Source organism: Siphateles boraxobius, unplaced genomic scaffold (genome assembly GCF_051911475.1).
Source record: "Siphateles boraxobius isolate OS27281-9 unplaced genomic scaffold, OSU_SipBor_1 5, whole genome shotgun sequence".
In the NCBI taxonomy this organism is placed as follows: Eukaryota; Metazoa; Chordata; class Actinopteri; order Cypriniformes; family Leuciscidae; genus Siphateles; species Siphateles boraxobius.
Genome location: NW_027509141.1, coordinates 7,416,581 through 7,442,291, shown reverse-complemented (window position 1 = coordinate 7,442,291; position 25,711 = coordinate 7,416,581). Strand labels below are relative to the sequence as shown.

Here is a 25,711-nt window from a genome sequence, read left to right as displayed (position 1 = left end):
GAGATTGGTTTAATCAACAGAAAATCTAAATATTACGCTGTCTGAACCACATTAATTTGACAAAAGAAAAAAAGTTGTGATAACAAATCATGATTTTTTTTACTGTGGCAATCCTAAATTATCCAATCTTTCAATCTAAAAAAGAGGTGAGAATAGTAGCATATGCCAAACCAAGTAAGTGACAGTAGGTGCAACTGGGTCTTGTTTCATAATTATACGAGTGAGAACCACACATAACATCTTCAGCACAGCTTTTATTCATCAAAGCAAGACCCGGAAGACCAGATTGGCTGACGCTCGGCTACGTTGCAGCAGCCCCACTTTGTGCCTCAAGTTTTGCTGTTTCCAGCCAGAGAGAGAGAGAGAGAGAGAGAGAGAGAGAGAGAGAGAGAGAGAGAGAGAGAGAGAGAGAGAGAGAGAGAGAGTACGATGTGTTAGACACTACACCATGCCGTAAGTCACTGAAGAAAGATCCTCAGCGAACGAATTCTGGAACGACCCTTGCCTGTCAGGGAAGGTTGGCATCGCCAGCCATAGAGAAGACTGTGCCCGGAGCTTCAGCGCTTCGCAAAGCGCAACGAATCACCGATACTCTTCCCTCAAAGACGGTGCCACACGGAATTGGCCCCCGGACACATTTCTCTGCTAAATGTCAAGAGAAGAGTGCCTAATCGTAAACACTGGTAAGATGCGTTTTGCGTAGACTATTTCATTCGACACAGCGAGCGTGAAGTCGAGTAATAGGCTACGAAGAGATTATTCACGCGTTTTAGTGAGGTATTTTTTAAAGAGAACTGTTAGTCCAAAATAGGTTTATTATGGTGTACTTAATTCCATCTAAAAAATCAAAAGAGTTAATTTTAATTTGATAGCAGTTTTAATGGTCTATAATAAAACAAAAAAATATGCATTTGTGTGGCTGAATAGAAATCATAATAATAATAATTTATTAAATACAAAAATACATAATGTGTTTCTAAATTCGTTATCTACACTGTATAGGCTACTACGGCAGGCATTTCGGGTTATAATACATGATGAAGAGTGTTATAGCCTACGTTTTTCGTATAGCTCAAATATATAGTCACAAGTGCTGATAATATTAATATATATTTAAAATATTATTTACATTTATAAAAAGGGACATTCTTAACTATTCCTTTCTCTTTGTAAACATGTTAAAATAAGATCCAAATTAAACCAAAATGGAATAGCCTATAGCCTACATTTACACCGCATACACAATATACAAAACATATTTATTAATGAAACAATGCGTGAAATAGTGTACATTTAAGAGATTCATGTGGAAATGTATGCTTGTGTTGATACGATTTTGTTATTTAACAAGCCAAGAACACAGCACGAAATGAAAATAATTTTCCGCCAACATTTTCAAAGGGGAATTTGAATGATTATAAATGTGAAAGCGAATGTGGCGTGGGTGAGTTGAGGAATTAGCTTTCTCAGGAATGCCCCAAGGACGCCTGCATAGCCCACCTGTGCTGTTTATTTAAATCATTGACTCCAAGAGCTGTCAAGCACAAAAGAAGGGCGGGCGCGCTGTCATCACCCATCAGATTTATGACCGCCACAGGATCATTTTCCGACTAAACAAATGCCATCACCCAGAAGAAGAACTTTACCCAATATGTCGCACAAGACATAAAACATGCGCGTCACGCAGGGAGGGTCGTTTAATACTGAGAACATGCACACATATGAGACTTTGCCTCAAAACAATGTGGATTGTTGTTTGAAATAAAAAGAGGGTGAGACGCTTTGCTTTCAAACCCTGTTATTCATGCTTCAGCAGAGGACAGGAGGCTTGTGACTTTGCCTGTGCTTGTGTCTGCCCCCGAGTGCCCTGTCACAATCTAATTACCCGTGAGTAAAGGACAATACCGCTTCAGCTGGTTTGTGTCATTCCCCATATATCCCAGTGCCTGCTTATCTTCACAAACCCTTCTGCGCCGCTCTCTGCCCCCTCCTGCCCTCCTTTAACCCCACGGAGAACGATAAATGCGCGGTGAGGGAACGAACGGCCAAAGCCATTTCACGGCACCTGTTAATTAAGGGAATGATTGCCTCCATTTTCGCGGAGCTTGTTTCCACCGCACTCTCCATTATTTTTGATGCAATTAATTTAAAGCAAAGTATAATGTGACATTACAAACATGATGTCATTGCCGTCGTCACAGTCACACTTGTTAGACGACACGACTTGTGTTACATAAGAAATAAAGTCTGAATCTTCACACGCATTTAAAGAAACGTGTCCCACTGAGTTAGAGTCCTCAGTCGGGTCAATCTCTTTAGTAACTCCCCCCGACTTTAAATGTTAAGCCCCTAAAAGGACAGTCCCTTTTGTTCTAACGTTGAGAGCACCTGGATTACCACAGGTATTTAGTTTAGGTATTCTCTACAGAATATTTAGCCCTAGGTGAGCTGAACCAAGAGCCAAGATTAGCTCAAAAACTGGCGCGCGCACACGCACACACACACACACACACACACACACACACACACACACACACACACACACACACACACACACACACACACACACACACACACACACACACACACACACACACACACACACACACACACACACACACACACACACACACACACACACACACACACACACACACACACACACACACTCACACACACACGCTATAATACACATGTATTGCCACATTTACACCACAAATGCGGCACTGAAGCTGCATGTAAGGTGGCGTAGCATACCACTAAAAGATACATTTATGGTTTAATGCACACAGCGGCAGAAAGGAATTTGCACCGAAATTACAGAATAAATGTTATGAAATAATGAAAATATTTCAATATTTGTATTTCAGAGATTGAATATTTGAGCCCGTCCTCATCCCAAGGCGTCATATATTTTATTTAAGGGCGGAGGTGGGTCAGAGCAGGAATATAAAAGTTTTATATAAAAGGGTTTTGTAAAAAGGCTTTTATATTCCACTGCGTTTTTACACAAAATTAGTGTAAATATTTGTGAAAAAGCCTATTAAAGACGTTGTGTTGGGTTTCATTATAGCAGTTATGACAATGTGAAAGACCCATATACGCGTATATTTAAAGGTTTATATCAGCTTCCATTTATTTCTACATAATCTGCTGTTGCACCTTTTTGATGTAAGATTGTGTATAAAATGCATCATTACACAGCAAAACCAAGCGTCATATTTTATTTTACATTCTAATTTGTTGGCATCAGGCTGGGCTCTTTGTGTTGTGTAGGGCCCCTGGCAGGAATCCAGTCCGTTAAAGAGGGATTTAAACATCTGATATTGTCACACAATAAGGCCAAATAGCCTGTTTGAGCATCTTTATACATCCAACGTTGACAGAAGCTCTGTGGTTTAAGTGCTCAATATTATTGTCCAAATTGATTATTCGGAAAAAAACAGGGAAAAAAACACCTCATCCTCTTATGATGGTTATATGATTAAATTAAAACATATGAAAACACACTATGCCTATACTATACATTCATACTTAGTGTATTAAACTGTAGTTGTAGATAGCTGTGGAAAAGTTGCAGCGCGTCTAGATCTTTTTCTTCTTTCCCGAGACACTGTGACATCAAGTCATGGCGTCAGAGTGGCGGCCGATGGGGGCTCTGAGCTCGCGCTTCAATTATTGCCTTTCAATCTGCAGACTAAAACTCCTGCTTTAAATAATAATAAAAATAAATAGCCCTATTGTCAGAGAGACATCCCACCATTATTTCTAGGATAAAATGTAGCCTATAAAATCAGTTGAAACTAATTTTATCATTTTTTTTTTAAACCGGTTCTTGGCTAGACCTGAGCTGTAACTCCATCAAGAAAACAAAATTACCACGACAGTGTCTTTCTCGATAGATGAAAAACGAGCCGCAGCGTCCTGGTAGTCAAGTCTATCTTGTGTTATCTTTGATTGATGCAACCAGACAGGTTAAATAATTAATATAGGCCTACACAAAGCGGTAAATCACAGTTAGAGGCCATAGAAGTAGATATCTAAAGGAGCACGCTGCTATATCCACTATAGGCCTATTACATATTTTATATGTTAAAGGAAGGAGTGTTTATTTAGCCTATATTAGATTATTTGAATTGGAGCTTCCACCGCATGAAATTAGAAGGCTATGCAAATGTATTTAAACGAATTTAAAACGCGTGGAATATGAAATAGGGCCTATAGCCTTTTTAACTGGAAAGACAACCACATTTTATGTTTAGCCGCAACAATGTATTAAACCCATGTGCACAATGAGCTCTTCAGTTGACTAACCTGTATCCACAGTTTATCTAAAAGCTTATCAAGCTAATTGGCGTCGTTCTGTCTTTCTGCCTGCGGTGGGTGAGCCTGATGCTTGTTTTGCCATGAGATAATTGTAAGTAACAATCAACGAAGCTGCCCTAATGGCCACCAATTGGCTCAATTTGGACCTGCCCATGCGACCTGTCGGCACCAAGGAGACACGGACCAGCTATTAATATGTAAAGTAACGTTTGATCGCTCGAAATGGCATACAAAGACAGTTTTCACAAGAAGAATGTGGTGAGAACTAATTTAAAACAATTAGACGCGCAAGAACAATAGCCTCGAATTTAAGGACCATAAAATACTCCTCCCAATTAATGCCCGAGGTGCTAGGAATCGTGTTTGTTTGCATTAGGCATATCGCATGTCACACTTCACTGTTACAGGTTTTGTTGTTTTAAGCAATGTTAAAATGCTAATGGTCAGGCAACAGGTCTTAATCACAGTATTAAGTTCTTAAACAAAAGTTTAAGACAACTGCAATTAATGATTTTGTTTATCAATAGCCTAGAAAAAAATGTAACTAGGCCTAATTACACTATTCATTAATTTATGCTTAATGCAAAAGTACTCTAACCAATGTAATATTATTATTCAAATAAAAAAATGCAGTATTTTTGTCTTGATAAACGTTCTGTATAGGCAACAAGACATCAGCTTTACATTCTTAATTTCAGTTCATTCTGTTAGACTTTGAGTAAAAAGACAACATTATTACATCATCATCTTGAAGCTCTAAGAAAGGTAAAAAGACCTGAATAAATTGCTCCGCTGAATGATGAGTCTCTCAGCTCTCTGAATGTGGAGCACTAGGCCGATAGTCGCCGTGGCAGTTTGGAAAGCATGATGTTCGAGCCAATGGCAGTCAGCGCGATCTGCTATTGGTAACAGAGCGATCCCTGCCAGCCCGTGACCCCGCCCATGTTCGTAAGATATGGAATCTACTGGCGCCAGTTCCGACAGTACACAGGCACAATTCATTAACGAGACTTCTCTCCGCTTCACACAGACTCGGAGTTTTAGAGAGTTTAACGATTGGACTGTGGACAATTTAAACCAGTGGCGAATTACGAATGTCAACAGACATCTTGAGGATTAACATTCTTTGTACAGGACTAACACTGGGAAAAAATAAACTGAGGATTGTAGTGCTGAAATGCGACTTCGCGCCGTAAGTACTTGCGCTATACCGATAGTTCTTTAAAATTGCGCAGAGCTTGTGATGAAGCGTATTTCGATAAAGTAAAGATTCTTTGCACTCATTTAAATCTGTATTGCAATGTTGTTAACGTTAAAATTGAGATGCATCTATTTGTTCTCTTACAGGTGTTCCTGAACATTCTTGAAAGCAAAGAAGCAGGAGCTCTTCTCCAAAAATAAGGGCATAGAAAGTGAACAGAGCATCACCAACTGAAGCAGAACAACAAATAGTGTAGTAATCTAAAGGACCTGGGTCTCTAAGTGTACAAAAGGTTTTCAGTAGGCACAGAGAAAACTTTTTTTTAACGTTTTCTAAGCGGACACTTCAGACATGGAGGTTGCGGCCGATCAGTCTCGATGGATGGCCCATCATCATGCGGTACTCAACGGCCAGCACCCAGAGTCACATCATCACGGGCTTACACACAATTACATGGAGCCCATGGCCCCTCTTCTTCCCCCGGACGAGGTGGATGTGTTCTTAAATCACTTGGACTCGCAGGGTAACCCCTACTACTCCAATTCTCGGGCAAGAGTATCATACGGACAAGCGCACGGTATGATTCATCTTTTTGTCAAATTTATCTCGCATTAAGTAGGCTATTAGAATATTTTAATGTCAAATTGTGTAAAGGTAGGCTATCTTGTGGATATTTCATTATGTAATTTCCGATAAATATTTCAGTCACACTTTACATTAATCATGAATGAAAATAAACTAACAGGCTATTAGCCTACTGAATGTGAATTAATTTATAAAGCTGCTTGAAATAATACTGTTACTGTTATTGCTAAATTATTTAACCTTTTACTTAAATGTGTTACGAACAGTTCAATGTAAAATGTTGTTCATATTTATGGCGAAAGAGAACATTTGTTTATGTTTTTTGGGGTCGTAGGCTATAGCCTTGTGCTTAAAGAAGGTTTAGTAAACAAACTTGACGTTGTCGACACCATTTAAGCCCATTTTGTGTCAGTTGCATAGCCTATATAAAGGCTACTGGTGTTACTTTAGTAGGCTACAACTGCGTTGTGCGTGTAGTGTAAAACCGAAAGATTGAGAATGTTTTTACTCACTTTGAGGTGAATCCTAGTGCGGCCTAAATGCGGGACTGTCCCATGGCTCGGTATCGCGAGGGTTAACCAAAATATGCTAATGCAGGCTTAATGTTTATTATTTATATATATATTTATTTATTTTCTGTTGTTTTGCAAAAACGTTATGCATATGTGCCTGGCAGACACCAATCAAAAGGATGACAAAACAATGCGTTTAAAATGAAAGATATCAGATTTCTTCTCTGCGCTGCGAACTGTCATCTCCAAGAGGACCGTGTTGAAATGTAAAGATAAGAAGAAAAAGAAAATGTCCAGCGAATGACTTGATGAGGAAAGGGAAGTTCGTGTCAGGGAGAGAGAGGGGGATCAAGGCACTTCCCGGATGCCAAATCAAAACGAAAAATTCCTGATGAACTTCTTAGTTCAAGTGTCTAATTTGTACGACGAGCAGGCTGTAGTGAGAATGCTTCGTTAAAAAAGTTGTCGTGTGTAGCTTTTGTAAGGAGATTTTCCGTATGTTTCGTAGGAGTAAGTGCGTTTTTATTTTGAAAATCATGTCGAGACGAAGAAAAACATATTTTAAGTGTTAGCGAGCAAACACTGGACTAAAGGGTGAATCGGCAAATGCGGTTTTGTTTATTATGTATATTTCATATCATTTTATTTGATCTCAATGTCAAGTTTGTATTGTTTTAGTACGGAGTCAACAGGTGAGGTGGAACATTAGACATTTTGTTGTTTGAAAAACAAACTGGTGTTTCGGCAAAAACTGTAGAGATTTAGACATTTTGCTCGCAAGTTTCATGTCGAATTGAGCTTTTATGTTCGTTTCTGTCTTGTATTTCTCAGCTCGTCTCACGGGAAGTCAGGTCTGCCGGCCACACCTCATACACAGTCCCGGGATCCCCTGGCTGGACAGCGGGAAGGCAGCGCTCTCCGCCGCGCACCACAACGCCTGGGCGGTCAGTCACTTCAGCAAGCCCGGCCTGCACCCTGCCAGCGCCGGCTACCCGTGCAGCAGTAGCTCCAGCACCGCTCCCGTCTCCTCCCTCACATCCGTAACACACTCCAGTCCACATCCCCTTTATAATTTCCCCCCAACCCCACCGAAAGACGTCTCGCCGGACCCCGGTCCTTCTTCTCCGAACTCCACCACTGCAAGAATGGACGAAAAAGACTCCATCAAGTACCAAGTCATCGCTGATGGGATGAAAATGGAGGGATGTAGTCCTCTTCGGGGAAGCCTGGCTATGAGCGCCCAAACACCGTCCACGCATCATCCCATCCCGACCTACCCAACGTACTCCCTGCCCACTCCACACGAGTACGGCGGTGGGCTGTTCCATCCTGGTACCCTCCTCGGTGGATCCGCTTCGGGCTTCACACCTAAATGTAAAAGCAAGACGAGATCGTGCTCAGGTGAGTTTCTTTAGAGCTCTCTGACTCGATCATGAAGCGAAGAATATATACATTTACATGGGGTTGGATAACATTTTTACAAAGAATTTTACATAAATTATTAAAAATGTTACATTTACAAAATCTATAGCTATGTAATGTACAGGCTATAGCCTATATGTAAATATCTTATGTGTAGGATTTTTTTTGATAGGCTATTTGAAAATAATTTAATAGCCATAGGCTATACAAATGAATCCCCAATGGTTTACTGGCCTAGATATTTCAATTTTCCATTATCACAGCTTTTCTTTTCTTGCACACAATGTTTTAATCCAATTTGGAGTTTACTTATTTTGTTTTTGTCTAATTAAATGAGTTCGGCCGCCATTTTAGGAATCTCCCTCGAGTCAACTCTACACCACAGCTTTTTAATTATGATTCGCCACAAGTTTCAGCAGCTCTTAAAAATGCTACATCAGAATGCATCTCCACTCTGTGGCATATTCTATAAAAATAGTGGTTATCATATATAAACTACAAACCCAAACCAGCTGTTTAGTGAAAAAAAGACGATAGGCTATTTTTCTTAGCCTTTTTACATGTTTAAATAGCCTACATTTAAAGAGGTGACCTGTCGGCTATATTGTATTTTTCGAACACACTGAATTTACTTAATGGTGAAGAAAATTGAGATATCATTTGAGAAATTATAAAGTTGAAGAAACAAAAATATAGGCCTCTAACATTATGATTTAACATTTTAGAGTGCAAGAGATTCAGCCAAAAAAGATTAAGATCATGTAAATACCAATCGATAAGTGGAGCTGTATTGAAAACAGCTGGATAAAAATGATAAATAAAATAAAATAAGAAAATCGCGCTTTTGGCGAGGTTGCAGACCTTTTGAAATTAATTTGCAAATTAAATGACACACAAACTTCTATTTATTTATTCCACGGAGATTCGATTTGTTTTTCTGCGCGTTAGATCTTAAGATGAATGATTTCATTTGGCGGGCTGCGTGTTGCCTCACGCTTTGTTTTCCTTTAAATGTAGCCTTTATTACGCTAAAAACGTTGAAGAGTCACGACGCGCTGGCTCCAGTCATATCCTGTATATACCTTCAGTTGAACAAATCACGACATACTCCCCCCTCCGCCCTCCTACGACCCCAATACTAACAAAACCCCGGCGGGACAGGCCTTCACAGGCGACAGGACCCTGCTGTTTGTGTGCTTATTTATGCACGACGTCGGCACGATACACTGCTGTCAAATAAAATTAATTTGAACTATTCTTAATATGTTACAGTTACATTATATGACACATATTACATGCAATTATAATTGGATATTACATTAAAATAGGAATAACAATATGTAAATACAAGATGCTTAATAAATTAATGAATAATGGTTATGAATAATAGGCTATACTCAATAACACTCATAGCCAACTTATGAATGTAGAAAATGTCTATAAGTTTATAGGGTTCAGTGCATTGGTGAATGGAACCAATTTTGAACTGCATAGTAATATTTTTATGTTAAATTAATCCTACAAACATGATTGGGCATTGGAAGAAAAAAAATATTGATTTGTTTTAAAAGTCAGAAAATATGAAAGGAGACTGTGAAAGTCAAATGCATTAAAGAAAAAAAGAAAAGAAAAAAAGCACCTTTTTTACATTTAATAATAGACTACACCTCTGATTTAGGTTAACCTCTATTTACTTGCTATACCGCAGGGCTGTTTTCAGCACTCCCAGCGCCAGGTTTCAGTACATTCAAAATGCAACGAAACTTCGAAAAAAGGGCTGAAAATGACTGAATTACAACATCACATACACTTCAAAAGAGCGTCCATTGTCCAGGCGTATTCTTTTCTCTGGTCAGGGTGGGACAGCGACTATCTCACATTATAATGTGAATAATAGAGAGATGCTCAGGGGAGTGACGAGGAAGAGCATATGAATTAAAGCGCAGGGCCCTTTCCAGCAGGTTAGGGTGCTTTACTGTGATATGACACCTGAGAATATAGGACAAGCCTGGACAGCTGGCTGATAAACAGGAGTGAGAATATATAACATAATATATAAAATCAATCAGCTTCTTCTTAAAGTGTCTTGAAAATGTTGTGCAAAAGCAGACTGATATTTAGGGTTCTCTCTATAGCAGATAAATGATAGGTTTGTCTGTAGTAATTTAAGAGTAGAAACTGGATGTATTCATTTTCCACAGTTATGCAGCATAAAAAAAAAAGTAATTTCATCGACACATGCACATTCATAAATTTCGATATCAGTTATGTAATGCATTCAGTTCAGATAACAGATTCCAATGTGAATGTCATGTTAGATGTTGGCTAATTAACTTGGGAGTTGTTTTTCTCTGCCCAGTCCGTGACCCCGTGTTCCTGTATTGTAGATCGAGTGTGAACTTCTTAATTATATAAATTTCCCTTTGCTTTCCCTCCACTTGAATTCTGCACAGAGGGGCGTGAATGTGTGAACTGCGGAGCCACCTCTACCCCGCTGTGGCGGCGGGACGGGACGGGCCACTACCTCTGCAACGCGTGCGGCCTGTACCACAAGATGAACGGCCAGAACAGACCCCTTATCAAGCCGAAGCGCAGACTGGTGAGTAGATCAACACTCTTTCAGTTCCTTACACACGTGAGAAAGAGGGCTAAATAGCAGCACGGAGCAGAAAGCCTGAGCACAATTCCAGGAAAGTTATATTTTCCCTATAATCTTCCTGGAATTGTTTGTCGCCCTCACCCCCTGGTGATCCCCTACTCTGCCTGTTACAATACTGCTACTATTGCCATTGTTCCCACTATCATTATTGCTTCTAGTTCTGATAATGTCACTGATACCAATGCCCATGCCGGGACAATTATCACCACTCCACACTGAGAGAAACCTGTTGCTGCACTATTGCCTGAGCGCATCTGTTTAGATCAAGCAGTTTGATTCAGTTGATCTTTTTCTGGCTGTTGTTTAGAAAGCCACATGCTATTGGTTTTGTTTCGTGTGGCTGGCTTATGATTCTGGTTCCATTTTAGAATTGCTGCCAGCAGAATTATCTCATTTAATCTCGGTGAGACGAGATGCTTAAAAGCAGATTTTTGATTTTCTTTTGTATTAATGGCTTTTTACATTGAGATGATTGATTGAAGGCTCAAGATTATTTAGCTGTTTCCCTATTGAGAAATCACTGAGATGTGTGAAAAGTCAAACTTGATTATGCTTTGGTTATTAATCTGCTGATTATCCATGGTTCAGGGCAGCTTGTAAAAGAAGGCTCCTCTATGCTTTTATTTAAATATAATTCATATCTCGTCAGGCAGTGGTGACAGTTTTTCCAACATCAAGATTCTAGGAAAACAGATGACTTCTGAAGAAAATAGGCAGGATATTATTTTCCCAAACTAGATAGATTTTTCTTTTCACATAATCTAATTATATCGTCTAGCGGATGAAACTCAATATCTCTACCTCTGTCTCTTTACACGGTTATTGAGTCATTTTTGCAGTCTTTCAAAACGTGACGTAATATTATCATTGAGATTCATTTGGAGACACAGCAAGCTGTTTAATTGAGTGAGAGCGTCTTTTCTATCAGCCATGTGTAATAATTTAATTTTCACTTGGCTAAGTGACCATCAGAGTGTAAATATAAGAGTCTCCAAGGGAATCTTATTTCCAGTGTTGTAAAAGAGACACTTACATACTCAGCAAGAGAAAAATGAGCCTTGTAGTGAATAACAGAGTGACATATTCGAAGAGGAATTGAAATATGGATTGCAAATGCAATACCCAATTATGATGATCATTATTATTTTTAGCAGTAGTAGGTGAAACATAGCATAGCTGTTAGTTTCTCTATATGTTCTCATGGTGAAAAAAAGCCACAGGGTTTTCCATGGAGTCAGTGAGCTGGCCCATGCTTTTGGGCTGAAGTGTTTTCAGAGCGCTGTTCAAAGGCCATCCAGTTGTTTCCTATCCGGATATCTGCCCGGGCCCGATAAGGAAGCCAGGCTCCCGGGTGTTTCCGTCTTCAACAAACCCGGCTGAATTTTCTCTGGCCCCGGCAGGCCCGAATGACATCTACTGTAAAGCGATTATCAGAGCACTATGTGTGAAGGGGCTGGGGCAGGGATTGGAAAATAAATGGATTTATACTCTTTGCTCTACTGTTTGTCATGCTCGACTGGCACAGAGTTTAAGTATCGGAATGTGCGTGTTTTTGTTGTCGTCTGCGTTTTGTTTAATTTCTATTCAGAGCGGCGGTTTTTTTTTATTCGGAGCTTCCTTTTACGAAAACGTATTATGTGAATCGCTAATGAACACAAACTGCAAATGCTAGTGTTGGACTGCGGGGAAATTGCGTTGTATGCCTATAGATGTTTCTCATTATGTGTGAAAAATTGATCTGTAATGGACAAAAAGCGAACAGAGGATTGATGACCCAGCTTTGCAGACGCCCCGCCCACTAAAGCGTTTGATTCTTGGCATCAAGGCAAGCAGTGTATCGAAACGATATAAATTAATGATCTGTACCGAAATATTGCAGAATTTAGCTATTAGATACAGACCAGAAAAGGGGAACAAAATACTAAAAAAATTCTAACCAAGGCACAAATTAGAAAATTGAATTTAGCCTGAATTTGAATTTTTAAATGCACAGAACAGGCTAATTAGTCCAAAAACAGAGGCGAGTCGTTGTAAGAGATTTAATATGTTCATGCCGCATCGTTGCGGGATAGTTTTGAAATTATGTCTGGTGCAGAGTAGGCTACACATGTCGAAGATTACACCAGTCGTAATATTCGTGACCCCATCAGATTCTTATCATTGATGCTTACTGCAACCCAAATCCGTAATGGCTGTTTTATATCAGTGCGTAGAATAGAAATGCAGAATTGAGTTCATGGAGTCCGATTGCATGCAGTGCAATCAAAAAAAAAAAGATCTCAATAAAAATAAAACAATAAGCCACGATGTTACTGTAAAAAAATAAAAGTAATAATAGGCCTAATTATATATATATATATATATATAGCTATTATACATTTATAGACATTTATTATTATTAATAATAAAGTTTCCACCAAGTAATAATGGATTTACCTATTTTAGTATTTTTTTTACGGTTGACGAGCAACTTCACGCAATAATAATAACTAGGCTCATCCATTGAAGGTAAACGGAATTAGGCTATTCGTTTTAAAATGGCTACAAGATGTCCTTGAGATTGTTTAAAAATGTCGTTGGATAATGGATAATGTGTATGCTTTAATGTAGTGTAGGCTACCCAGTATTGAATACTCTGTTTTTCTTGCCTAAACAGTCTGCTGCGAGGCGAGCTGGCACCTGCTGCGCGAACTGCCAGACAACCACGACCACTCTGTGGCGGCGGAACGGGAACGGTGACCCGGTGTGCAACGCCTGCGGGCTCTACTACAAACTCCACAACGTGAGTATTAAGAGTCGCAAACACTGAAAGTGACAGCGAAGTGCTCAAGTGGGCGGACAGCTTGTATCGATTGAAGAGAGGGTGAGAGTGAGACCGGGGACGCAAAGCCGGCTTTCCCTGTCAGACAGAGCCCGTTGACCGTTTTCTTTTTAGATTAATCCAGCTTTGTTTCAAAGGAGGGCGTTATTCCCAGGAGGGACGACAGGGCGGGTCTGCCATTCAAGATACGGCGTCAGTTATAGGCTATCAATTCGGAGTTGTCTGAAACTAGCCTTTTTAATGTTAAGCTTGGCTGCGATCTATTTAGCAGACGAATAAATACATTTCACCTTAATGAAACAAGCGAAACAAAGGAGGAAAGAGAAAAAGCGAAATTGCATGACAGCTGAGCTGCTGGATTGCTTGGTTTTCGTTTGAAATTCAACACTAAAAGCATAATATTGACTAGGCTACATTATAACCACCCTTTGATTTATAATTTGTGTCAAATATCACATCTAATAAATATAAATAAATGTTTATATAGCATAGGCTACAAGCCCAGTGTAAATTAGGCTACAATGAATTTTAATGCAAATTTCTGGGGACATTTACAGATAACCACATGACATTAAAAAGCAGGTTATATATTTGATAATAACACTTATTTTATATATATTTGTATACATATATAATAAAATAAAATGCCAGACAAAATTCTCGATTGAATCGTCATATATAAGGTTCTAATGATTCTCTTGCAAGCTATTGCTGATATGGTTTCCTCAAGCGAACGTGTTCTTTTCTCAAGCGGCCATTTAACTAACTTGTAACTTTTGTGTTTAAAAACCTGTTTGTAAAACATGTACTTTGACACCTCATGTCCTTTTGTTTTTACTTCCTTTGGGCTCATCATTAACCTACCCTATCTCGTTTCTTACAGGTCAATAGGCCACTGACCATGAAGAAAGAGGGCATCCAAACCCGCAACCGCAAGATGTCCAGCAAGTCCAAGAGGAGTAAACGATCTGGCGAGGGTTTCGAGGAGCTCTCCAAGTGCATGCAGGACAAGACCTCTCCGTTTGGCAGCCACAGTGCTCTGGCAAGCCACATGCCACACATGGGCCACCTGGGACCGTTTAGCCATTCTGGACACATGCTGCCCACGCCGACTCCCATTCACCCCTCTTTCAGCCACCCTCACCATTCCAGCCGCTCTCCCGTCTGGGCCGAACCTCACTGAAGACCAACACTCGATTGCTAGCTCCTTTATACCGAAAATCTCAATGCACTCAAGAAATCTCAAGAAATCTCCCCTCCCGTCAAGAAATCTTCCACAGGTGAGGGACGCGAAGGGGGTTCGTGTCGGTTTAGTTCCTGGTCGGACACTGCAGAGGAAGGTGCCATCTCATCAACAACCACGTCAACTTGTATAGAGGACGGTTTAAAAAGACGCTGAGGACCCTCACAGACAGAGCAGAGGGGGAGAGAGAGAGAGAGAGAGAGCTGTCTTTGCTTTTAGCCTTTCGTTACGTTTTACTGAGTCACTTTGGTACTGTCCTGAAAGAGAGGATATGTCTTTGCAGAATCACTGTGTGGCAGTTCCTTTGAGAACAGCCGCCTCAGAAACTCTCTAGTAAAGAACTTGCTCTGAATCTCTGTCGAACATGATGAGTCAAAGAGAGAGAGAGACAGACAGAAAGAGAAGACCACTAAGTTTATCCCCCCTAACATGCTGGAATACACCCCCCCCCCCCCCCCCACCCCCCCACCCCCTCTTTGGGCATGATTCCCTCTGAATGGACTCTATGGATACGACATACAAGCAAAGAAATGTTTATAAAGGTTAATTGTTATTATCGTTATTGTTATTATGATAATTTATTTTCACCCTTTATCTCTTATTTCGCTTTCCTCAGAACACATTGTTATATTATAAATATTATTTGATTGTTATTGATAAAAAAACACTGACCTATCCTAGCCAAGGCAATGTTGCTGAGCTGTACGTTTTTATCATTTTCCATTAAACAAATAAAGGAAATAAAGTTTTAATACTTCATCTTTTCCCCCCCCGAGTACTTTCTTGCTAACGTTCTGTGAAAGGCACAGTCACTCTTCACCTATATGGAGACATTTTTGCGGCTACAGGCCAGTTTGATCATTTATGTTTCCGATTCCAGGGCATCGTATTTCCCAGCATTTACTGTAGTTTAATATGAGAAATGCACACGAATGCCAAAACATGCACGAGGCCAAACACAAACACACCCAAGCGCTCAGATAAACTGCTGTTATGTATACTGAGTGTCAGAGGGAATTTCACCTAGGCATCGCTGAGTTCTAAGGTAAGCGATATCAGATGCACATGCTAAGTGCCTGAACTGCTGTGTGTCTGGGTTTGTTCTGTACAACTGCAGCTGGGGAAGAAGGAGACCTATATGGCATACATAAGCCCCCCGGGGTGCCTCGATTTGACCCAGACAACAGGCTCCAACCACTTGTCCGGTATGTGCGGTTCCAATCACATGCAAATGCAAAGAGTCATACTGTACAGAATGCATTTAGATGGACAAATTTGTTGTCCCCGTGTCCTTCTTTTCAACTGACCTACTCAACCCCCTCAGTTCTAGCTTGTCTTTCTGGAGCCAAAGGAAAAGTAAGCAAAAGGACAGCACGTTTTTTTGGTGGTAGAGAGAGAAAAAGAGAGAAAAAAGAGAGAGGGAGAAGAGGAAGGAAAGGCAATCAGTCCAGTCCATGAACAAACACGTGGGGGGCAGTTTGGAGCCTTCTCCCACAGATGTGCTTGCAGCTGAGGCTAGCAGGAAACAGCTCTTAACCTGGTCTCATTTTCAAGCTATTTAACCCAGTGCAGCGACTGAGGAAACCATCAGCCCAGCCAACAGTTAATGAGAGAGACCCAACAACAGCACAGATCATGCTGACGAGGGCCGACTCCAGGTCAACACCGACTCTTGCACAAGTGCAGATGCCCATCTCCCCAAATAATCACACACCCCTCTTTTGTTTTCTATTCTGTTCTATTCTATTCTATTCAAACTAGTGTTGTCAAATTCATTTTTCTCGATTAATCGCATCAAACATAAAACTTTGTGTTTATATAATATATGTGTGTATACATTATTATATGCGTGTGTGTTTGTCTGCGAACGCACGCACGCACGCACGCACGCACGCACGCACGCACGCACACACACACACACACACACACACACACACACACACACACACACACACACACACACACACACACACACACACATATATATTATATAAACACAAACTTTTATGTTAGATGCGATTAATCACGATATACGTTTTGACTGCACTAATTCTATAGAATTCATTGAGGCATAAATCTATCATTGGCCTGATTAATCTTCGGTAAATTAGCTGAAAGGAAATCACAAAAGGTTTTCTTGAAGGGATAGTTCACCCATAAATGAAAATTCTGTCTTCATTTACTCATGTCATTCCAAACCCATAAATCTTTTGAAACACAAATGAAGATATTTTTAATGAAACCTGAGAGATTTGTGTCCCTCCATTAAAAGTCAACTACACCAAAACTGTTACGCTTCAAAAAGTTAATGAAAACATCGTAAAAGTTACATATAAATTGAGAGGTTTAACCCAAGTCTTCAGAAAAGATTTAATTGAATGCTTTTATTCTGCACACATAACATCATATATGATAAATGGAAGCTCATCCATACTTGCTTGACACGTGAGAATCATTTGTTCTCATGCATCAAGTAAACATGTTTAAGCTTCATTTACCATACTTGGTTAATAGATGTTTGTTGAACTTGTGAAGTCGGAAGGAATATATATATTACAAGTTCAACAAAAATCAATAGGGCTGTCAAGTGATTAAAAATTTAAATCTAATTAATTACTGTAAATAATGTGGTGGGGATTAATTAATGGAAAATTAATCGCACATTAAATTTGGCTGAGAAACTACCCGCAAAAGTGTTTAAAGTCATTATTGTGAGTAAATGATGACCGAATTTTTGGGTGAACTATAACTTTGATAGGCTTTTTATTAATATGGAAATAAGTTAATGAAATGATGCTCTAAATAAGAATCTAAAACTAGTAACCTAATTGTTCGGAATAGTAAGTCATTGAGTCTTTCATTTTATTATATTCGTTAAAATGGCTGATTCATTCAGGAATGAAGTAAATGGCTCTCTTTATGAATGGGCCATTGAATCATTGGTTCCCTTTCAGTCGATAACGTCGGACGTAGTCGACGCGACTGAAATGGGATCACGCTAGGGAGCCTATCATCTTCGAGTACTATTGAACGAGCCAATGTAATTGGCGTGCGTGATTCGCATCACACACTCCGCCCCCGCGGCGCGGGTATAAATACGGAAGTGGATGCACGCACTAGTTGCCTTTCGCTTCGGAGCCGATCGTTTGATGTCTCTGAGAGTGCTGTTGTCTACAACGAGCGAGTGTGTCGGTGTTCTTCAGGAAGACTCTCCCAGTGCTGGTGTTCTACAGCGCGAGTGCAGCGGTGATCGCGAGCTTTGAGCTCTCAACTGCTGTTTTAACAGCAACAAATTTCTAAATGTTTGTGTGTGTTGATGGCTGGTTAGAGGGCGGAAAAGTGAGTGCTTCACTGTTTCAGTTCTCTGTTCAGTGTTGCCGCGGTCATTTCCCTGTGTGCTCCGGCACTGGTGATGGTCCTATTTTCTGAAAGAGCAACACGGGTGCGTTTACGTCTTTTTCAAGATGTCATTCCGCCCGTGTGTTTCTGGGTGCGGTCGTTCCCTGTCTCTCTCTGATGGTCACAACTGTTGTGTCACGTGTTTGGCTTACAGCACGCTGAGACAGCTTTTGTGGACAGCTCATGTTTTCACTGTGGGAACATGACTGTCGCAGTGTTGAGGGCGAGACTCGCCTTCGTTCGCGGAGAGCGAGTCCCCATTACCATGCCCCACCCTCGGGTGCTGTGTGGGATGGGTGACCGGAGGATAGTGTTGGATGTCCCGCCCGGTAACCATTCCCTGTGGGCTCCTCACTCCTCCCTTCCACTGCAACCACTGGAGCCTCCGGTGTTTTCTGCTGGTCCATCTGTAATGGGTGGGCCAGCGGTTTCACTCGGGGCTCCCCTGGAGGACAGGACGCCGATTGCAGCATCAGAGGGTGAGCTGACTTCTGGAGATGATGACTCGGCTGCATTGTCTCCCTCCGGGAGTTCAATGTTGCCCGAGCCGGATCCAGAATTATCAGCTATGCTGAAACGGGCCGCCGAGGCTGCCGGGCTCGAGTGGAACCTCCACCGTGTCCCGTTCAGTCTCGGTTGGAATCTGGAGTTTGGTATCTTGGGGCGGGCCGCGCTGGTTCTCAGCTCGCCGCCCCAGTGCCTTTCTTTCCCGAAATGCATGGAGAGCTTATCAGGTGGTGAACAGCATCTTTCTCTGCCAGAAACTGCCTGAATAGCTTTTCCCCCTCATTACCCTTGATGGAGGAACGGTGAAGGGTTGCGAGGTGTCCCTCCATTGGAGCGGTCTGTCGACACAGGTGCACCTGTGTCCGGCGGCCGCTGCCTTTTGTGGGGATCCTCGTCTCCCCCCTAAGGCCTGTGAGTTTCGTCCGTTCCGACGGGCAGAGCTTACAAAGCCTGTGGGCAAGCCCCTTCCTCTTGCGTGCCATGGCGTTGCTGCAGGCTAGGGCACCCATGGCATGCACGAGGGTAATCCAGACCGTGCGCTCATAGGTGAGCACCGCACTGCATCCGACCTCACCCTCCGGGGTACGGGTGTCGTAGCGTGCGTGATCGGTCTGGCGATGTCCACCTTGGTGGTCCAGTAGCGCCTTCGTTGGCTCAGCCTGGTTGGTATGGCGGATGCGGACAAGGTTCGGTTCCTGGTCTCCCCAATTTCCCAGGTTGGGCTGGTCGGCGACGCGGTGGAGAACTGCATCAAACAGTTCTCTGCCGCTCAAGCGCAGACGGAGGTCATCCGGCACATCCTGCCCCGGTGGCCAGCTGCTGCCTCCACCCGCCGCCGGTGGCAGCTCCTCCGCCTGCTCGTCGCCGTGGGCGTTCTCCGGCCGCCGCTCCTGCTGGCCCTCCGCAGCAGCCTCCACCCAGGCCTCAGCAGGGAGCCGGCCGCAGTAGAGACGCCCAGCCCGCTCCAGGCGCTGCCAAGCCAGGTGGCAAGCGACAGCGAAAGCATTCCGGAGCGGGCCGCCCAGGAATGGATGAGATGCTCTTGGAGTGGCACGATCACTCCCTCCCCCCGGGTGAGGGCCGGGTGGAGCCTTTGTTTGTGTGTGTGTCTGTTCCGCCGCTGGCTCCCTAAAAAAAAAAAAGAAAAAAAATCGGAGCAAGCGGTACCCACACTTCAAAGAGAGAGCAATTTCATCTGTTCCTGGGTCCCAAGAGGGCCAGTCTGGCGGGTGTGACCCTGTATAGCCTTACACCCCTCAGCTCCCCCTTGGTCGCCAGCAGGCAGCTTGGTGCGTTCGAGGACCCGGTCATCCGCCTTCTCACGCGCCCCCTGCCGCTTGTGGAGACAGGTAAGTGTTGCACAGCACACTAACACCACTCTCTCTACTTTGCTGCCCCACCTCAGGCTCGGCTACCCCGCTCAAGTCAGTGATAGTCATCACATTAGGTGTTGAGCAGACGTGCTCCTGAAAATTCAGTGATATTCATCACACCGAGTGTTGAGCAGTGCTCCTGACTTGTGCGTGCTTATCTTATCCTGCTGGCGAAGGATTTGATATAGCCGCTCCTCCAGCCGGTACGAAGGCCAGTTGTAAACTCGTTCTTCGTGCTACTAGGTGGTGGGTCGTGACCATCTTGGCCCAAGATTGGTCTGCAGCTTTGACCTGAAAGACATGTGCTTCAGATCTCTACCTCCCGCACCGCAGGCCATCCTGTGTGTTGCGTCTAAGGGTGGAGTATCAGTACAGTGTCCTTCCCCTCGAGTGCTCCAGAGCCCGTTGGGTCTTCAGGTCAACTGGAAGAGAGTAATCTCGCCCACGGGCTGAGTATCTCTTTTCTAGTTTTGGAGAGGTACTCGGTCCAACATGTCTCTCCAATGAGAATGTGTTCAGCTGGTGTTGAAGTGAGAAAGGGTCCCACTGAAAGAACTTTCAGAGGCTCCTGGGGTATATGGTAGTCGCAGCCTTTGGCTCCCTCCATATGTGACCGCTTCAGCGCTAGCTTCACGATCGAGTCCCGAGGTGACCGTGGCAGAGCAGCTCACCCTGTGTGACTATAGTTCATCCCGGTCTGCTGCCAAACCCTCTTCAACAGAGCGGCCATGTACAAAGGGCGTGTTTTAACGGGGGCCTGGGCGACCCCCGACTACACGGGCATTCGTGCCTCGAGTTGTTAGACATTGCGACCGTTGCGCAAGCTTCCCTTGCATGTCACAAACTCACCCGTCACCTCCTCCTTGGAGTCAGACGCTTCTGAGGGCGCCTTATTCCACTCCTCCTGCTTACTCAATCGTGCCGCCATCGAGCCTCACGACAGTTATAGCCAGGGCAAGTGGAGACTCCATCCCCTGGGTCCGGCTGGGTCATGACCATTCCGGGGCCGCTCAGTTGCCCCCCCGGTTTTATTTTTCCGCCAGTGTTTGGGTAAACCGAGCGGACTACCCTTGGACAAACACTGGGACTCAGCGGCCCCAGGGGCCCGCAGAAATGCGTTTAACCCCAGTGAGCCTTCTAAAAGTGACTGCGAATCAGGGTCGCCTTGCGCCTGCAAGTCAGTGAAATCATCACTCTTCATGTTGAGCAGATTTGCTCCTGAAACTCAGTGAAGTTCATCGCACTCTGGTGTTGAGCAGCAATGCTCCTGTAGCTCAGTGAGTCCATCACAGGTAGCTCAGTGAATTCATCACACGCAGTGCTGAGCAGAAATGCTCCTGGTGCTCAGTGAAGTTCCTCGCACTCAAGTGTTGAGCAGAAATGCTCCTGAAGCTCAGTGAGTTTATCACACTCAGGTGTTGAGCAGTAATGCTCCTGAAGCTCAGTGAACTTGTCACACTCAAGTGCTGAGCAGAAATGCTCCTGTCGCTCAGTGAGGTTCTTCGTACTCAAGTGTTGAGCAGAAATGCTCCTGAAGCTCGGTGAGTTATCACACTCAGGTGTTGAGCAGGAATGCTCCTGAAGCTCAGTGAACTTGTCACACCCAAGTGCTGAGCAGAAAATGCTCCTGAAGCCCAGTGATCTTCACATGTTGTGTTGAGCAATGCTCCTGTCTTTTGCGCCCGTCACTTGCACCTACGTGCCATGTCAGGAGAGGAACAGGTCTTCATAGTTGCCCCTCATTGGCCCAACTAGACCTGGTTCCCTTCAACAGCCTTCCTGACTTCCCCTGGATTCGGGGACGGGGCACGATGGCACACGCGTTCTTCCCCCGGAGATTCCGGGCGGTCTTACATCCGAACGCGGAGGTTCAGGTGGCTATCACAAGAACATGTGTTAGTTACCATCACTTCTGCGAGCACCCCCTAGAATTGGGTAGCGTGCTTACGCCTTTAGAAGTGGAACCTAGTCGTTGAGTGCGTCTTCTCCCCTGAGGAGATCCTGAAAGCTTTCGATCACTTCAGTGCTCTCTTTTCCTGCAAAATGGGTTGCAGTAGGCTGTTTTCCTAAATCACCCTCAAAATGATGTTGCCTCGGTGTTTAAACGACGCTCATCGTGTTGCAGAAGTATGCAGAAGCACGTTCTGATCGTCAGGTTCCTGAGGAGCAAGGTCTTGTAAATCCTTGTGTCCCTCTTTATCCTCTTGGGCCTTGTCCCTGGTGCGACTGCACTGCAGAGACCGCCCCTGAGCCACTGCAGGTAGTGAGTTAAAAATTCTGTTATATCAGTTCTCCTGCTCGCGTGGTCTCTACTAGAGGGTAGGGACTTGCTCGCTTTCGGTCAACGTATTGTGCCTGGAGTCTGGGCCGGCTAACTCTCACAAGCTGAGATCCCGGCTCGGATTGTGCCCAAGGTTCCTACCTCTCCCGTAATAGGAGCAGGTGGTGAGCCTGCAAGCGCTGCCCTGGAGGAGGCAGATCCAGCCCTGGCTTCTCTGTCCGATTCGCTTGGACGTGTACAGAATGCAAGTCATAGACCTCAGACCAGCTCTTCAAATGTCTGTGGAATTCAGCAGAGAGGGAAGGCTGTTTCCATGCAAAGTTGCACTTAGTGCTTGCCTTCATTTCGGCAAAGATCCGAGATGCAACATGTCCACTTAGGTGTTGAGCTCCTCTATGATGAGTGTAAAGTGCTCCGCCTGGGCGTTGACGATATACTTTGCTAAACAGATTCTAGAGTTGGGGGCTGGACGACACCTAGTTGAACCGCTGCTTCCCGTGGGCTCCCTTCTCATGAAGCCAGTTTCACCGTGAGCCCGGTTCAAGTGTCGGCTTGCTGCGCCATTCCCCTCCTATGGACTGGATACGTGCGCCTTTCTACTCCAGTTGAGTTCCCTTAAAATTGAACCCTGTTGAGTTCCTCCACACCCCTCCGACGTCGGACGTGCGGAACGTCTGGTGTTAGGCCTACCACTCGTAAGCAGTGTGGAACCTGTGTTAGGCTGGGTCCATATGTTGCGGTCCCTTCGGTGACCCCATATGTGTATTCTTCCACGATACGGCTCCCTGCGGTGAGCCCGTGTCTTCCCTCGGCAGAGTCTCTCTGCCGTCACTGCCCGGTGTGTCTCCCCCCGTCTTAGGCTGGAGCCACCCCAGTGACATTCCATATGTTAGACTGCCCGGTTTCCGCCCAGTTCATATGTGTATTCTCCACATTTCCTCCCTCGGGTTGGATGTGGCTTCCGCAGCGTCCCTTCCTTCCAACGTACGGGGAACGCTTTCCCAGTGGTCCTGTAGGAACAGCAGTGACTTCCCTGGCCTAAGCCCTGTCCTTCCCCGCCTTAAGTTTGCGGGGGCATCAGGAGGCTTTGGTTTAGGCACTGGAAGGTGGCAGCGTTAGTGGCGTGTTCAATGGTTGATCCCATTTCAGTCGCGTCGACTACGTCCGACGTTATCGACTGAAAGGGAACGTCCTGGTTGCGTATGCAACCCACCGTTCCCTGAAGGAGGGAACGGAGGACGTAGTCCCCTTGCCACTACCGCTGGACCACCGCTGACCCCGGGTTACTCTCGTCTCCTCAGCGAAAAGCAACTAGTGCGTGCATCCACTTCCGTATTTATACCCGCGCCGCGGGGGCGGAGTGTGTGATGCGAATCACGCACGCCAATTACATTGGCTCGTTCAATAGTACTCGAAGATGATAGGCTCCCTAGCGTGATCCCATTTCAGTCGCGTCGACTACGTCCTCCGTTCCCTCCTTCAGGGAACGGTGGGTTGCATACGCAACCAGGACGTTCCCCCGATTCATTCAAAACGCAAATTCCTTTAGAAACACTGCTGTGTTGCTCAGAGAAGCACAGTCATTCTGCTATGGCTTTATGTGTAAAAAAAGAAGAAAAAAAAGACAAAATTGTGTCTAAAATATAACACAATTTTAACTTCTTATTTATTTAGCTGTTGTAGGCCTAGTAAAAAATCAGTATCATATTTGCACCCATGCTATTTGGGTAAAAACATCACTGGTATGATATTGCGCTCATTACTTGTTTCGTGTTTGCTTTCATATGACATAAATATGAGACAAAAAATCTTATCAGGGGCATTTTTGCCCCAATATCTTGAATTTTAAACGCATTCTATAGGCTCCATCACGCAGTGAGTTGTTGCCCTGCTTCATGTTCGTCACTAGCCTAGAAATCTAGACGCACTCTAGCGGCAGCAAATGTGATTTGCAGCCAGTGTCGTCTAGCAATTCTCCGTTAGCTTGCGAGCTGGAAAAACCAAACTCTATTCAGGCCAATCACATCGTGTATAGAGTAAGTGGGCGGGCTAAACATGACGGCAGAGTTGCGACGGTTCCGCGTGAATTCCCTGCTACTAAGGCCATGTCCACACGGACACGGGTATTTTTATAACCGGAGTTTTTCCTACAGCGTTTTAAAAAAAAATCCCGTCCACACATGCTCGGTCTCCGTCTACATGAAAACGTAAAAACACGCAATCAAGCGCGGTCAAGAGCATGCCACGCCAGCAGGCGGTGATATAAACCTTAACCCTAAAGCCACGTTGGCCAATCAGAAGCGCAAATCTGATGTCAAACACAGCTGATAACGGCGCACACTCTGACGTCGCAAGGCAAAAACCCCGGTTTCACTGTCTACACGACAACACTGTAACCGGCGTTTCTGAAAATCCTCACCTTGGCAGGGGTTTTCAAAAATGTTCGGTTTCAGTGCGTTTTCGTGTGGACGAACGGCCGAACCGCGTAAAAAAAGTCACGGTTATAAAAATACCCGTGTCCGTGTGGACAGGGCCTAAAACAAAGATGGCTGGTGCTGCTGACTCAACAGCGGTCTTTCGAATCGGCTTTGTTCGCGACTCTGGAAGACTTGGAGTTAAGAATTTCTTTGAGAAAGAAAGAAAGAACGGCACTGAAGTCCGTCCCTCTGACTACATCACCTTCTTCGTTGCTCTGGTTGGTTGCAGCGCTATCCTATTGCGTGCAGAGGGAATTTGATAGACAACCGTTTATCCCGCTCCTCGGATTGAGCCCTGCCAATGGTGTGTTCCCAGACCCAACATCTTGATGTGTGTCTGGCTTGTCAGGCTAGTTTGTCACCATCAACTGTATGAAATGTAAGATGCGTTAATAATCTTAACCTGTTTAATGTTTTTTGTCAAGAGTGTCAATAGGGTCCAAAACAACACTGGATGCCAAAATCTGAACTTTAACTCCAGAAATTAAAATATGAACTCAAACATTTCTTAAAAAATATAATTATTTTAAAGACCAAACAATCTTAGCTATTACTTTCTAACTACACATTACCATTATAGCGCCATAATCTTACTATCAACAATGTGCCAGGGTTCTGTCACTTCTGTCTATTCTGTTTCTTGGTTTTGTGACAGAGTGACACTCCTGTTTTGCCTTTCATGTCATGTTTTGTCTTGTGCTGTGTAGCACACAGCTTGTATTTTTCACTGGCTGCGTGCTCCTCATGTTGTCATGTTTTGTGTGAACACGTGGCTTATGAGTGTTCTCATTACCTGCGTGTTCATGTCTTGTTTTGTTGGGGCAGATGGCTGGTGATTGTGTTTGCTGGCAATGTGCTCATATGTCTGTCATGTTTGGTGTAAGCACATGGATTGTCATGGTTTT

At 43.8% G+C, this 25,711-nt stretch overlaps 1 protein-coding gene across 2 annotated transcripts; it reads left to right on the top strand.

Moving 5' to 3' along the window:
• The first annotated feature begins 263 nt into the window (after nt 1-263).
• Nucleotides 264-15,528, top strand: gata2a (GATA binding protein 2a). 2 transcript variants are annotated; one of them, XM_077202556.1, is made up of 6 exons: nt 264-683; nt 5,674-6,104; nt 7,456-8,025; nt 10,500-10,645; nt 13,362-13,487; nt 14,410-15,528. In XM_077202556.1, exons 2-6 carry the CDS (start codon nt 5,879-5,881, stop codon nt 14,707-14,709), a joined length of 1,368 nt encoding a protein of 455 aa, XP_077058671.1. In that variant the 5' UTR covers nt 264-683; nt 5,674-5,878; the 3' UTR covers nt 14,710-15,528. The 2 variants fall into 2 exon arrangements, with proteins under 2 accessions (XP_077058671.1, XP_077058670.1); XM_077202555.1 differs by lacking the exon at nt 264-683 and adding an exon at nt 4,422-5,518.
• Nucleotides 15,529-25,711: the final 10,183 nt, after the last annotated feature.